Here is a 16,015-nt window from a genome sequence, read left to right on the forward strand (position 1 = left end):
ATGATCGCTGTACACTGCTGGAGAGCAGACTGACTGAGAAAAGCTCAAGCTAGCACACATGCAAGCATGCACGTGGGGTTGAACTCCATTTTCCCCACTTAGGGCTTCATCTACTGAGCATTTGCAATGCTAATGCTGGTATTGATCTAAGAGCCAGTGTTCACAATTATTTTGTTTGTGTAAATGACAGTTTTGTTGGTTTTTGGTTGGTTTTTAAGCAAAAATGGCTCTTTGGAAAGTAAAGGTTGCTGACCTATAGGCTAAGCTGACAATTTGCTATGATACAGAAATGAGGCTTTATTAAATAAATCTTACAAAAATACTGTGCAGATGTTGTTCTATGGTCTGTGCTAAGCCAATTCTTACAGACGATGCTGGAGGATGAGGATAGATTACAGTAGATGGCTAAGATGGCCGACTTCCTCTTCTGTGTCAAAGTGTGTGCTAAAAGAAAACTAAAAGGCCATATTGCACCACACCAAAAGGCAGAACAGGCATCTAGCGGTGTAGCTGCAGATTGCAACCCCTCGCTTCACCCTACAGTATTTGGTATGTCCCTTTTGGCCTTTGTAGAAACATTTTCGTTCAACATGACTCCATGGAAGGCGATCCGTGGCGTCTGCAGATATAAAAGTCAAATCCGCTGTAGTTATGGGTCTGACTATAGAAACATAACAGATTGCCTCTGTATTCAGGTGATGACATATGCGCGGACTAAGAAACCAGAATTGTGCAATGTAGGTTATAACAATACCATTTCTACCAATGGTAGATCATTCATTTAAACGTTACACGGACTTTTTAATAAAGTGGCAAATGGTAATAAGTGCAAAACAGAGGAGACTCATGACATATCAGAAATGATCACTGTTGATGAATTCTATTAAAGTTTAAACGGGCGTAATAAGTATGTGGCCAGATATCATGCCAGAGGTTAAACACTTCTTTCATCACTATCAGGAATACCCATGGCTGCGGGGTTATTTTTTCAAAGCAGCAACCAGAATGCCTGTATGCAAAATTACCGCCTAGTGGAATCATGCCATTCCATTCTAAACAAACCATTGTAGCAAAGCCTTCATCCTTGGCTTCACCTCACCACTCTCCAGTACAAATAGGGAATGGGGACATGGTTTGGGCAACACAGTGTGGCCCATACGAGAAGAGCATAAGTGGACATAATTTAATAAATGTATCATGTTCATTTAATACAAGAACACTATTCTAGTGTTTCCCTCATAATTAAGCACACCCTGTTAAAATGTGGCCCTTTAAAAATATACTCTCAAAACACATTTGCCAACAAAAACAGCATTCACACATGCTAACTGGGATCCCTATAGGTTATTTATTTATTATTATTTATCGAATATTATTATTATTAATTACTACCAGTTGTAAACTTACCTAATTACTTATAATCACGCTCAATTGTCCCCCATTGTTGTTGTTGTCGTCGTCATCGTCATCTTCTTCATGTTCATCATCATTATCACCATCAGTCACTACTATTAGTGTAGTTGTTGCTACTGTTGTTGCTGTACACCCTTATGTCCTTCCTGAGATAACTTCTATTATGATTTGGCGCTATACAAATAAAACTGAATTGAATTGAATTGAACTTCATGCTAGAATGCTAACTCCGCCTTCTGCATGCTGTGTACAGTCTACACACACCACACTGCACACAGCATGCAGAAAAACAGTCAAACAGATCTCCTATATTTGGACTGCGTCAAGTGTTTCTAAGATAAAACAAGACCACCAAGAAGTCTTTCTGCACGTGTTTCTAATCTAAGCTCTCCTGTACCAACTGGTGTCACTGGTAACCTACTTTCTGTGTGGACTGATACATCACATACAGCATGTCACGCTACACAAGCAGAAGTGAATACTTCACGTCTGACTTCATCTATTAAAGACAGGACAGATACATTTATATTCCTTTTAACCATTGGCCCTTGTGTTATTCATGATTCATTAAGTGAGAGTTCAAGAGAACAGAGGCTGTGGAGACTGAATTAAGGCCACTGACGTATCCGTGGACCTCATCAAGTTCATGGTGTCCTCAGCTTGAAAAATCATTCCTCCTCCTTTTATTAGAACAGCTAATTAGAGAACAAACAAAATGAGAGTTGCCAATCAGGAGCAAACTGATCAACTGTTAAGAGTGAGTCATCACAACAGAGAGAGAGTGAGGGAGAGAGGCCTGATAAATAAAGCAGCTCATTACTATCTAGCTTGTTTCCTTCAGGAGGAAATAATGAAGCATAACATTATGGAAACAGTTGTTGAAACAAGCAAAAATACTGTCTATTTTGTTAAGATAGTTACAGATAGATAGATACACAAAATGAATGAGAGAAATACATTTTGTCATACTTCAGAAAGTAAGAGACGTTGTCATTAGGTCTGCAATGGCTGTGTATTTATGTGTGTGTGTGTGTGTGTGAGAGTGTATGTTGGGGCCAGGAAGGTGGCTGGAATTTGCAGCGCAGTGTTTCCATTAGTGATCATCTTGCTGCTGAGAACACGATGTACCATTGATAACATTAATTCATGCTCTATACCACGCCATATTTACCATGACCATAGAGAGTATATGTTATCAAACTGACCGTAGAGAAAAATGTGGACAATAAGATTAATCTAATGTATTAGATAACATATGGATTTCAAGGCAACACACTCAAAATCAACTTTACCCCAGACTGACCTACATGCTGACCCTCAAAGTGGGAAATGGATAATGCACCAGTACAAAATTATACTGCTGAGTCACTTCAGCTGTAGTGTACTGATCGGTGTTATGTAGGGCAGACTGTACAGTTCACTTCACTTCACAAGTAGGATGGAAACACAGAGCATGGGGCCCAAGTTTGCACAAAAAACCCTCACTTAGGTGCCACTTCCACCACCCTGTCATTTCCAAATTCTGCTCCTTATCACCCTGTGCCTTTCCTCTGGCTGAACAATATTATACTTTCTTAGCAATGTTTCCTACTTTTCAATTTCTTACTTTTCAAGCCTCTCCCTTTCCCTTTGTGACTTATTTCCTGTAAGTCATTATCTATTCTCCCAGTACTATGGCCACTGTTTTCTATTGCTTCAGTATTATATTTCACACCTAGTCTCCTTGTGCTTGGTCTGAACATTCTGTCTTATTTTGGTGTATGTTTGCTCAGAGTCGATAAATCAGCTTAATGAGCCCTGTTGCTTTTCACCATTGTCTTTTCACACTTTCTACTTCTCCTGGTTAGAAGAACATAAACTCTCTCTCTCTCCTCTCTCTTTTATCTTGCACATCTGTCTCCATCTGCTCCCTCCTTGGTTTGCGTTTTCCAACCATGTAAGCACATTCCAGTCTGCGGCCAGGGCAGAGCGCCCACAGTAAGAACAGGTTCCTAAAGCCAAATGGAGACTAAAAGGCAAAAATGGCAAAATGCTGACTGACTGTTTGGCTTGGTACCTCTAAGAAGAAGCAGAAAGAAGAGCAGAGCAGGCACAAGATATCCATAGTTACTGTATGTGTGCATGTGGTTGTATTTGTGTAAGCATCCATGAATATATATGAAAGCCTTTGCAGAAACACATCTGCTAGTGAGACGCTACATGAGGTCATAGGTGTCTTTCTGTCTGGCTGAGCTAAGAAATAAACAAACAGTTTAACCCCCAGTAGTGCAATTTCTGCACAAAAACTAGACATGATTGAGCTACTGTTCTCGACAGCAGGACAAGCTGCTGTTTACATTTGATCAGAGCTGGTTCCTGGTGTGAAAAGACAAACTGAGAGGAGAATGTGGGTTCAACAAAAACAGAAGGGCAGAAACTCAAGACGGCGCTGACATTACTGTCACAGAGAGGTCAGCAGCTGTAATAACAACATGTTGCAATAAGTGTGTGCTGAGCGCTCACAAACACCCTATATACAAGTAATGTGTGTCTGAGCTAAGTGTGAACATATAGTTTTGTGTACTTTTGTGACAACAGAAAAACAACTAAAAGAAATTCATAAGTAAATACAGCAATTTACAAATAAAAGAGGTGAAATAAGTATACAACAATATATAAGAATTTTTTTTTCCAAGATAAAGTGCTGCATTCAAAATCTTAGTTGTGTAAAAGAACAGTAGTATTAGCATATAAATGTACTTAAAGTGTCAAAAGTAAAAGTACTCATTCTGCTCAGAAAACTGCCACTGTAACAGATCTATATTACATTATTAGATGTTAATATAAGCAATATTTCACTGTTGTAGCTGGTCATTCTGCGCCTAGTTTTAACTACTTTATATACAGTTTAGTTCAGTGGTTCCCAACCTAGGGTTCAGGCCCCTCAATGGGCCACAAGATGAATCTAAGATGATTACTGATTTAGGAAAGAGGAAAAAACTAAGTTCTGCTACACAAATTTCATTTATTTTTTTTTGTAAATATTTAAATAATTTTTGGGCATGAAACAGTTAGTGAAATGCAACCATCTGAGAAGTTCAGAGGGGAAATGTCTCTTTGGTGGAACTTAAACAGCTCATAGACATCCGAAATGTGACAAGAGACAACTACTCTACAATACAACTGTATCTAATGTGTCCTATTATGTAAAGCTACAAATTGGGAACAAATTCTTCCTAATAATAAAATATTCTAAACCAAATATATCAAGTTGATGTCTTTGATATGTGCATAATGTAGCCATAAAAAATACATCTTACTAAACTAGGCACAAGAAAACTAACTCAGTTCTGATCCATCGTGAATAACATGAGTTTGCATTTCAAGGCTATTGATAACGAGGCTATGAGAGCAAAGTATAAACAAGTGTTTGGCATCCAAATAAAGCAACTGCACAGCTTCAAACACAAAAAGTACATAATGCAGCACTCTGCAATCAAACCTCATCCATCACATGTATTTGTTTATTTCCACATTCCTGACCAATCAGCGATCAAAGTGCAGTCAAGGAACACTTGGAGCCATAAAAATAGAACAATAATAGTTATTCATTCAACTCTGCTCTGTTGAAAACTGAAAGTCTGCTCACTTCTGTATCAAAAGAACATCATGTCTTGTAAACACACCTAGCGGGTTCAGTGGGGGGTTTTGATAAGGGCTTACTGATGTACTCTGAATAGGCACTGTTGTAAATTTAGTTTAGTTTGTTTATGTTTTTTGTGCTGGCACACCTTACACTGGTCACAATGGCAGAGTTCCAATCTTTGCTGAGGTACAGGTACACGAACACACTGGTACTTGATTTCACTGACGTCAGAAGTCCTGCTATATCTCGCATAGCCCTGCGAGTTTTACATGTGGGCTTCTCACAATCACAGACACAGATTAGTCCTCAGCTTATCTCATCACTTTTTGCTGCAATAATGCATTTTGGAAATCATGGCGACCTAAATATTCATTGTCATCAGCTATCCCCCAGGTTCTGCACGAACTGTGGCAGGATGGGAATGTCAAGGTGAATCTCACACTACTAGATTCATGAGGGTGATCAAGGGACCCATCTCAAGAAAATAACCATGGAGTAAGGAAACAACACATGATGAATAGTCGTCATTTAACTTATTCAAAGGTAATATGTAAAAGAGCCTGCAAAACACATCAAAATCAAAAGCTTTTTTAAGATTGTTTTTGCCTGTATACTGCATACTGCAGAACTGAAAATCAGTGCCTGTGGCTTTTTAAACCAACTCTGACAAATTGTAGATAAGTACAGGGACTGAGCAGAGGCGTAGCCTGAGCAAGGAACAATAAAGTATTATAGACCTTTCTTTAACATTTGTTTTATTCCCCTTTGGACTCTGGACATGTTGAGACAAAGCCAATGCTGATATATTACTCTGTCAAAAGAAAAAAGAAAGAAAAGAAAAGTGCAACTAAATGGAGTACATACTGTTTGTGTGCATGTTGTGTTCATGCTTTTCAAAATAAAAACTAAAGGTTCAACTGTAAGTCAGTCAGAGTTGTGTGTGCTGAGAGAAAGTCACATCATACTAAATGCTAAATGCATTACCATTTAAATGGCCAGAATAATTTATAGCCTACTTAATAGTTATTAACAACATTTTACACAAATTTCCTACCATAAATACCAGTGTGTACATGTAAATCCCATAAAAAGAGGTGCAAGTGTAGGAGAAATTCTTCCACAAAGTCATTATAAGTTTAAACATTTTAATGAAGTAATGCTGCTGCCCCCTCAGCACCCCTTCTTCCAGCACCTATGGGTGCAACCAACACTGATCCATGGCTGAATGAACTTTTAGAATTCATTTTAATTCTCATTCATAAGCAGACTTTTCACAGTGCAGCTGTTCTACACAAAAATGGACACACATATTTACACCTCACACACATATTCACACCTCAAGGGAATTGTGCTACAGATACTCAGCTGGGACTTTTGCTGCTTTGAATAGTGTGTGCTGTGTCTACCTTTTCCACTGCACTTTCTCTTTCTCTCTCTCTATGTCTCTTTCTCTTTCTCTCTCCCTAAATAAATAAGGAGTTTTAAACAGACTGACTGTTTATTCTCTACTTTTCTTATTCTACATACAGTTCAGTATACTCTTGATCTCTGCCTTCGACACTGTCTCCCAAATTAAAATGTTCCTGTCAGAGAAAAATCCTATAGGATGACCTTTAGCCTCTGCCTGGTTTTGCAAATGAGAAAGTAGAGTGGTTTCCTACACAACATCAGAGGCCACACACAGCGTTTAGGCCATACTGCTTGACAGCCAAAGGAGTGGCACTAATTCAGGCTTTGCTTTGTCATTGGAGGGCCTTGACCGAGCAAAACAAGCTAAAGCCTGCTGATTCTGACCGATGGCCACAGATTGCAGCCATGATTCAGAGGGACTAAAGTGGTGTGGCTAGGATCTTCATGTGTGGGCAAAGTGGCTGAGTGAGTGATACTGACCGAACTGTAACGGTTATTTCTCCGCAAACAAGAATCTTGTTTAAGTTTGAGGCTGATTATAAGTACGATGGCTGAATAAAAATCAAACCGTCAGCATTATTTCATTCAGAAAAGCTGGTATTGTTTTGTTTCTGTATCATGAATCCCTTGGGTACACACACCGCAGACAGAGACAGGGCCTGTAAGCTGAGCAAAAAAGGGGCTGAAACTTTTATCCAAAAATAGGGGTGGATGCAGTCTAATTCCTGAGGGCAATCTGGCAGCTAGTTACTTGTTTTTGTGGTTTGTATGTGTGCAGAGTGAGTGATTGTGTTGTTGTAAGTGTTAGCAGTTGTATCTTGAGTTCTAATCTTTTTATGTACACACATATCTTTGCCTTTTAAAGTAGAAGCGCACAGAACGCACATTCTATGCTTCCATATAACTGCATTTATTTGTGTGTATTTTACGTATTTACAGCTTTGTTGGATACCTGTGCTGTTGGTTCGTCCACGGTAAAGGTCGTCGTAGGCCTTCCACTGCTGAGTAACCTGGTAGGCGTGGATGAATACGACCAGCACTGCAACCAGACAGATGAGAGGCACAAGCACCGCCGTGCACAGAGCTGCATAGATGTTCGGGATGAAGCATCTAGAGGAGGGACAGACAGAAATGTGAGTGATTGGTTTTTGTTTCGGCGTACATAGAAAGAAGTAGAATGGAAAGAGAGAGAGAGAGAGAGAGAGAGGGGAGCCATGCCCATATTACTTGCCTGTATTGCTCTATATTTAAGTTAAGACTTTGTTTCTTCTAAGTTTCACAAACAGGATCTAGCCAGTGAGACCTCTGAGCCTGGCTAAGACTCACAACATTCTTGCTCAACTGCCTTCAGCAGCAAAATACGTTGTTCTTAAATCTTCTGAACAACCAGGTCACCCTGCAGCTACAGCAGGATAATATCTAAGGCCAAAGACGCTTAAAAGTTGTTTTCTATTTAAAGAATGAAAGAACATTTCAAAGAACAAACAACACGTACATTTGTTTCCTGCTTTGAAAGGGAGATGAATATGGAGTGGTTATGTGAGTCCATCTGCTGATCCTGCTTTACAGCCAAATGAGGAACTTTTAAATTTCTTTGGAGACAAATTGAATTTCAGGCTTAATACAAATAATAAAAAAAAGCTTGTTTCTTGAAAAGTGGAATTCTTTATCAAAGCTTAAAAAAAAAAAAAATCAGGTTATGTCTCTTTCTACAATGTGTCTGTTGGTGTGAGTTATTTTTCATTCTCTATCTCTGAGTTGTTTGCCTGTAAAATCTCTGGAGTCCTTTCCCAGCTTCTGTCCAATTGTACATGTTTTTCTCTATTGATGTCAAATGATTTTTCTCTGGGAAACTGGGAAACCTCATATAAACTGTAACTGCCAAACAACTATCAAAACACTCGTGTGACTTTGTCCTTTTCACAAAACAAGCTCTGCCCCTGGTTTAGGTGGGAGCCTAAAATATAGATAGGACCTCACAGCAGACTTGAGTAATCACATAGAAATAATTGGAGCCATGTTAGCCATAATATAACATGAGGTATGCCAAATAAAGTATTGCATCACCCTCTCCCAGCAAGACAGCCAGATTATGAGAGTATAAACACATGGGAATATGGATATTTGTCCTGCTGTGGCCTTGTGAAGGCATGAGATCCTACTGTACTGAAACTCTCACAAGAAAGTGAAATGTACTGAATGAAGAAAACATTACGAAAAGGCCAATTTCTCTAACTAACATGGTTTGAGAGAGGAGAAATAAAGTGAACAATTTCTTTTATAGGGGATTTTCAATGCTGCTGGGGTTTTCTTTTTTATACAAATGGCAGTGAGTAACTTAGGCACATATAAAGTTAATGGTATAAATTTAGTCTGTCTTAAGGAGACATACATGCTCTGTGGTAACCTTTGACTCACATACTGTAATTGCAGGACAAGAAAGTTGTACATTTACATTTACACAGGTTAGAGCCAGATGTGAAGTTTGAATGTCCGCCTCTACAGGATATTACTTTAGCAACTTTATAGCCTGGCTATAAAGTAGCCAAACTAACAATGCATCAGTCTGTCCAGGTAACACAGTTTATCATGTTAAACTTGTTAGAAAAACTAATAAGGTACTATATAAAGTGTATTTTGGTTAACTCTAAATCAAATCAAATCAACTGTGCCCAGATAATAAGTAACATAATAAGTGAGAGAGGACTACATACTGTTAAGTAATTAACATGAAATTAAATAAAATCAAGAATGCCTTAAGTCTTGACTTTTGCAGTAATTAATCATAATAAAGTGATTTTCTATCTATGTGGAAGAATCAATAAACATTCCTGACAAATTAGTCTGTTAAATTGTCCTTTTTCCTACTTAAATTATTAATGTATTTTCCTCTCATCTTTCATCTCATAAATGTGCCCTGCTTTTATGTTCAGAGTTTATGTTTTATCCACACTTGAATTTAAAGACGGGTCTGTTCAGTTTAAAGATGACCAATCTATGGGCCACAGTAAAAATGAAATGAGGTCCAACCCAAAAAGCAGTAATAGAGGCTACTAACTAAGTACTAACTATATGGAAGTACCAGCACCACAGTGGTGACAGAAGGCAACAGAATGAACAAAACTATGAAATCATGACAAAAACATGGAGAAAAACAGAGGATGGATTTGTTATGTGATTGACTTGTGCCGCTCCCTACTGTGAGCCCATGTACAAATATATATAACGCAAAATGCTCTCTGACGTGCGATTTGAGCTTGACACCTGTTTGCACGCAGGCAGGGTGAAACTGAGACAGCTTGAATTGTGAGAAAACAAGACAGTGACCTGTTTACCTCCTCATGAAGAGAGAGAGAGAGAGAGAGGAAAACTCAAAGCTTGCCTCATTCCCATAAAGAGGAAGGTATGCTTCCAGGGAAAATGAATACTTGTTTGTATCCTTGAATCTCTCATGTATACACTCGCTGTCTCACACACACCCACCCACAGGAAACACGCATACACATTTGATCCCAAGGATAACAGCCACACCTACGACCACTGGCTAATTTTAGATGTGATTTAAGGGTTCAAACTTCATCAGTAGTTGACTTCCTCCGTCACGCACACTTGATTGCACACAAGACGGCCACTGAATCACATACGCTGCAATGTAAAAGGTTTACTTTGGAAGTTACTACACATACTCCAACACCTGACTAGGGACCATTGTGCAGGACATTTTAAATGGACCTTATCTGTTTTGTTATAGGATTCAAGTGGTCTCTATATATATGGCAATTGACTATTTTTAGCTCACACGCCGGGGTTCCCACACATTTTCCATTGCAAGATTTCGTACTTTTCCTGACTGAAATGACCAGACTTCTCAGAACATAATCATCTGAGTATAAATAGCTAGATTTATTATGTAAACAAATGGTTTTAGTCCAACTGTATGTTATGTTGCCAAGTAATTGCCAGAAGATTGTAGCTGGGTACTGTAGCTTATACAAATAAATTAACATGCAACAACTCTGTCTGTGCAGCCTTGTTTATTATTATTGTGTCCATGAAAACAACAATGAATGCCATAAAGGTATGGTTTCCCCAATCAGAAGGTCTGTATAATTTTCTAATAATTACATCACTGTATAATTATTAATATTTGGTTAATTGTTATGCTGCATTGGCTTCCTGTTCTAAATGCCATGAAAAACTCTTCTCTCCTATATGATCAATTTATTTTTAGAAATTCTGAATTTTGTATTTTAGGAAACAGAACAGGGACAGCAGTCTGGGAAAACAAATATTTCCCCATATTCTCTTTTCTTTTTTCCATACTTATCCAGACCTGCAACTTCCATACTTGTTCATACTGTGTAGGAATCCTGACACATACACACACACAAAGCAACACAGTATACAGGTTATTTGAGGTTTGTCCCTTCCTCTGCTCCCTGCTGTTTGAAAGCCTCCACCCCTAAGGTAAAGACTTGTGTTTCTATATGAGGAGACATATTTAGTCACTTAGTTGATTGGGCAAGCTACCACCTCAAATGATGTCACTGGCTCAGGTGTTTTCTGTTTGCTCTACTCTAGCCTGAAGTGGAATTCACCTAAGCTCAAAAAAGAAACTAAAGTCACCATGACTGACTCAGACCGGTTTAAAAAACACACTCATGAGCCCTCTTATGAAAACAGAATACATTAGTGTTGGGTCCATTCCACCTTCCACCCTTTCATCAGCTCTAAAGACCACTTGTGTTGTTTGTACGTGTATGTTTTGCACTGTCACACTCACACATCTCCTTGCACCAGTCCGTATACACTGTGTATGGTCCATCCGAAGCCGCCAAGCAAGACGATGACCAGGACAATGATGACCACAGCAGGAAGTCCCCAGCCCAACAGGAAGTAGAGCAGGTATCGACGTTCTGTGTGCTCGTCATTCATCACCAGCACTTGCCAGAAGTTTACAGTCTGGGGACACAGTTTGAGAAAACAGCTTGTGTACAGGAATGTGAACAGAAAAACAGGTGTGTGCCAAGATGGCAACACCTTCATGGATTATATTATTTATGTTGTGAGGAAAGGCAAAATGTTTAGACTTTGAAAATGATTTTTTTTTATCTTTTTTTGCTTATGAGGACATTTTGTCTTGATAGTGAGTGAATTACTAAAACAGACACACATACAACCACACTTTTATCTCACCCACAATAGCTATATTTGTTTTGTAATCTAGCAGGCCTCAATAGTCTCATCCATCTGATACACTAAGCCCTGCATTATTACATAAGCAGTATTTCAGCACCTGTTGGTTGCAACACAGACACAGTGTCTTATCCCTGAGTAAAGACCTCAGCAGACATTCACATATCTTTCAGACAGTTTGTAACTGCTGCACTAGTGAAAATAAAAGGGCAAAGGTTAATATTAACTCATTGTCAAAGTCAAAACATAGTAGCTTTACATTTTGCAATCAAACTTGCAAGCTATAGTCCAAAATTGAGGGCCGTTACTCTATCCAGCTTCATTAAGATCATACGTTTTACAGTCTATAAGATTTAACTTTTTTTTTTAAAAGAGAAAAGATTAAGGCATTATCAGCGAAGCAGTCAGAGCTCCTTCTTCTGTTCAGAGTAATAAACATTATGCAACAGCTATTGTGAATAACAGCTGATGATGTTTGTGACTGTCCATCTGTCTGCGAACACTTAAGCAGGACATCAGCATGGAGGGCACTGTGATGCAACTAATGACAGGAGTTTGAGGGATGCTGACCTCTTTCTCAGATAACCTCTGTCTCCTCCATAACCGTAACAATATTGTATAACCACTGACACAACAAACATTGCTGCAACAAACAACACACAGACACATGTATGCAGCACACAAAACTACACTTCAGTTGTATAACAGCTTGACTGCACTGCACTGAGACAATGGCATGATGTCGGTCAGATTCAAGGACAAGATTCAAGAACTAATGAAAACAAAGGTATGCATGTTATATTCCAATTCTGCCAAATCCTCCCTAAATGTTACACACTGGACCTTTACATGTGATTAAAGCAGTAGCAATGTTGGTAATCTCACCACCTGTATCTCCAGCCACCTGGCAGGTTGACTGATGACCATTGGTAGCCACTTATTCATCCACTATCACAATCAAATACATTTGTCTACTGGCTAAAACACTGGCAGGTATCGTCTAACTACAAAGCAGTGCAATTGGCACCCCAGGTTTGGCTAACTAGCACAATGAATCAAGGTAGAAATACACTGTAGGGCAGTGCTAAGGCTTTAGCAGCTCTTTCCTGGCTGAAATAGTTGTACAGTATTGTTATGTAATATTATAACATGCAGTTTCTCAGTAAGCTGAGGTTGCCTCTACGAGCCTCTGCAGTCAAGAAAAAGCTGGCGTGGATAGTGTTTTTTGGCATTATGCCAGGGCATATATTCCCCTGACCAACTATTGGAAGTGCACATCTTCACATCTTCACATCCTAACACACACAAACACACACACACACCCACACACACTGCAGTTATTGATTTGAAGTATTCTTCATGGTCTGAGATGGGTTGCTGGCGCCCACACATATCAGCCACTTAGATGAAAGCAGCTACCTGATAGGGAGGAAAAATGGGCGGTGAGACATCACTGGGGTCGATACTGAGATGGTGAGGACAGAAGGGTTTTAGTGCCACACATCAATGAAAGCCAGAGTGGCAGCAATATTTTTATTGTCAGCTACTATTGTTGCTGACAATAAAGAAGAAGAGACTTTTTTGGCAGGGTTGTAAAAGAACAAGGGGAATTTAAGAAAAAGTAATTATCTGTGAGTGGGTGACTGAGTGATTCAGTGAGTGTCTGAATAAAAACAAAAGGTTTAAGTAATTTATTTTCTCCAAGCTACATTATTACCTATTTGAACTCCTACTGGGATGAATCATAGTTTATGTTTTTTCCACCAGATCATATCAGCTCTGCTAGCATACTAACTACTACCATGTGTGTCTAAACCTGCTTTCTACATCAAAACACATGTCAGCTCACTGCCAATTCTCATCATCCAAATTCTAACACTTCTTAAGCCACATGAAAGCCTTTGGCCTGAGACTTTATCCCGTAAGATATCTCAGAGGTCATCTGGTAAACATTCTGATAAAAAAAAGAAGAAAAGAAACTGCACACAGTCAGCACGTACAGCACTGCTGGATACCAGTATAACCCTATTGTGGTAACCATTAGCTTATTCAAAGGGCTAATCTCATAATACTCCGCGAATAATAACGTATGTGCCAGCAGAGATTATGTCCACCACATAAACAATGATTATGTTCACTTATAAACGTCAGATGTTGTAAAAGATTGAAGGGTGATGGAAACAAAGCAACAGTCAGTTAAACAAGAGGAACGAGAGGAAAAAGCGGGCAAATAAGAAAATTCATTTGGGAACAGGTCACCTCAGGACACTGGTCTGCTTCCCGTGTTTATGTGGTGGACCTCATTTTAAGCCAGACTAAATTACTTGTACACATTCTTGCTGTCTGATTCATGGCTGAACAACAGTTTTAAGGTTTGCATATCCCACCTTAAAATGTTAAATATTATGTATTTGGGCCTGAGCTTTCATTACATTACATAAGTTGGTTTGCAGTCATTTGCAGTCAAAATGAATATGTATGGCACCAAAAGTAAAAATAAACCGCCTAAGTAAAGGGTCTATCCTTGGGGCAGTGTTCCTCTCTGGAGGGGCTGATGAAATACTCCGGCCCATGTTGACCACATTCCTGAACTCTATCAGCAGGTCACAAGTCATCTATAGTCTCTCTGAAGGATTAAAATCGGCTTAGGCCAGATTTACACTGGCAGTTAAAATCATATTCTTATTATTGTGTGTCATAAGTGTATTTTTAATAACTGTATAAACATTTACAGATAAAATAAATGTAGTATTTTGGTGTTTAAGTAGTAATGTGAACCAAGCCTTTATATCTTCTTCATGTGCAAATGTTAAGTTGCCAGCTAGGACTTTGTCTGCCAGGCTTTGTTCCTGAGAGAAACATAAAAAAAGAAAGAAAAAGAAATAGAGGGCAGATGGTCAAGAAGGAGGGGGTTAGGAGCTGCTGGAGTGAGGTGTTACTAAGTGGTACCAGTCTAGGCTCAAAGAACATGTCAGGCAGCATACTGGTACCCTCATCCTACCCCCCAATCAAAACCTGCCTAAGCCCACGTGGTGGAGGAATGAAGTTTCACTAGTTATTACATAAAAAACAAAGGGGCAAAGGAAAGAATGGGAACCCTGTTTGTACCAAGTCATGAGGAAAATGAGCAAGACAAGGAAAAGAGATTTTATTTACAGGTGCTCTTCAATAAGAAATAATGATATTTATCGAAAATGATGTTGCAATTAACTGCAAGAAAACTACAGTGAATTAGAAGAATTAGAAGTGAAAAAAATCATCAATTGTTACATATAATAATAGATAAGGACATTTGAGCTGCTGTACTGTATAGGCTGATTTTTGACCCTCTTGAGACAGCTCAACACTTAGCCGCATTGTGTGATGGAAGGCCTAGTGAATAGATATTGTAGAGGCTTTACATACTGGAAAGACACCGTTTTACCTTGTGGAACAGCCTTTACCTCATCACTTTATGCAAGTAAAAGGATAGAAATAGAGTAAATATCTCTGCTTATATAAGTAAATGAATGTGCCTGGTGTGATCTAGTTACATGGCAACAATTATAGAAAAGTTAAAAGAAATCTAATGTACATAATGTAGATGTTTAATGCTATAAGGGTTATTTAGTAGTTATGAAGAGTCAAGTGTGTCTAGTGTTACTTGTTAACCTGCTGTTACCTGTATGAGCATCCAGAAGAACTGACTGAGGTGGAAATAGTGAGCGAAGAGCGCCAGAGCAGCACAGCTGTCCTCTGAAAACATTCGGCCGCGGAAAGCTGACACCAGGAAACAGATCTGCAGAGAAAGAGAGAAAATAACAAATTTAGAATCACTTACCATTGTGTGTAAATGAGTCTTTCATATTTTAGCCAAGGAAGAAGTTGCAGCGGCAGCACATTTTTTATGGCAATTACTGTATATACACATACACAACCTTTGAGAGAACACAGTGACATTTTGTATGACTACCTGACGCACTCGAACACACACGCAGTACTCCTTGCAGTGTCAGCGGGTCATACTGAGCATGAGGCGATGTGTTGCTTCTTTATAAGTCTATACATTTTTCAAAGGAGAAAGCAGGATACAGATAGCCCCCTCCCAAAGAGAAACATCCTACCCTGCAGACCTGTTACATCACCATGCAGTAAGCTATGCAGGCGGGAGCAAAAATAAAAACATAAACAACATAAACAATACTGACAAATATGTTCCTTTCATATCGTCCCACACACACAAAGATTTGTGCAAATGTGTGGGTGTAACACTTGTTCAAATAACGGTATAAAAGGCATAGCAGATTCACTGCAGAAAACAGCCTGTGGTAAGTGTGTGTGTGTGTGTGTGTGTGTGTGTGTGTGCGTGAGACAGACAGAGAGAGATTGCAT

General features: G+C 39.0%; 1 protein-coding gene across 1 annotated transcript in view; it reads right to left on the bottom strand.

The window, feature by feature from the left end:
• The window catches only part of adgrv1 (adhesion G protein-coupled receptor V1), a 101,610-nt gene that overhangs the window by 13,731 nt on the left and 71,864 nt on the right, over positions 1–16,015 (bottom strand). The window contains exons 88-90 of the mRNA XM_035659206.1: positions 15,306–15,422; positions 11,232–11,410; positions 7,401–7,558 (exon numbers count right to left, since the gene is read on the bottom strand). Coding sequence (XP_035515099.1) covers positions 7,401–7,558; positions 11,232–11,410; positions 15,306–15,422 — 454 coding nt within the window. The remainder of the gene's footprint in view (positions 1–7,400; positions 7,559–11,231; positions 11,411–15,305; positions 15,423–16,015) is intronic.

Source organism: Morone saxatilis, unplaced genomic scaffold (genome assembly GCF_004916995.1).
Source record: "Morone saxatilis isolate NCDOM2014 unplaced genomic scaffold, NCSU_SB_2.0 Contig16, whole genome shotgun sequence".
Classification (NCBI taxonomy): Eukaryota; Metazoa; Chordata; class Actinopteri; family Moronidae; genus Morone; species Morone saxatilis.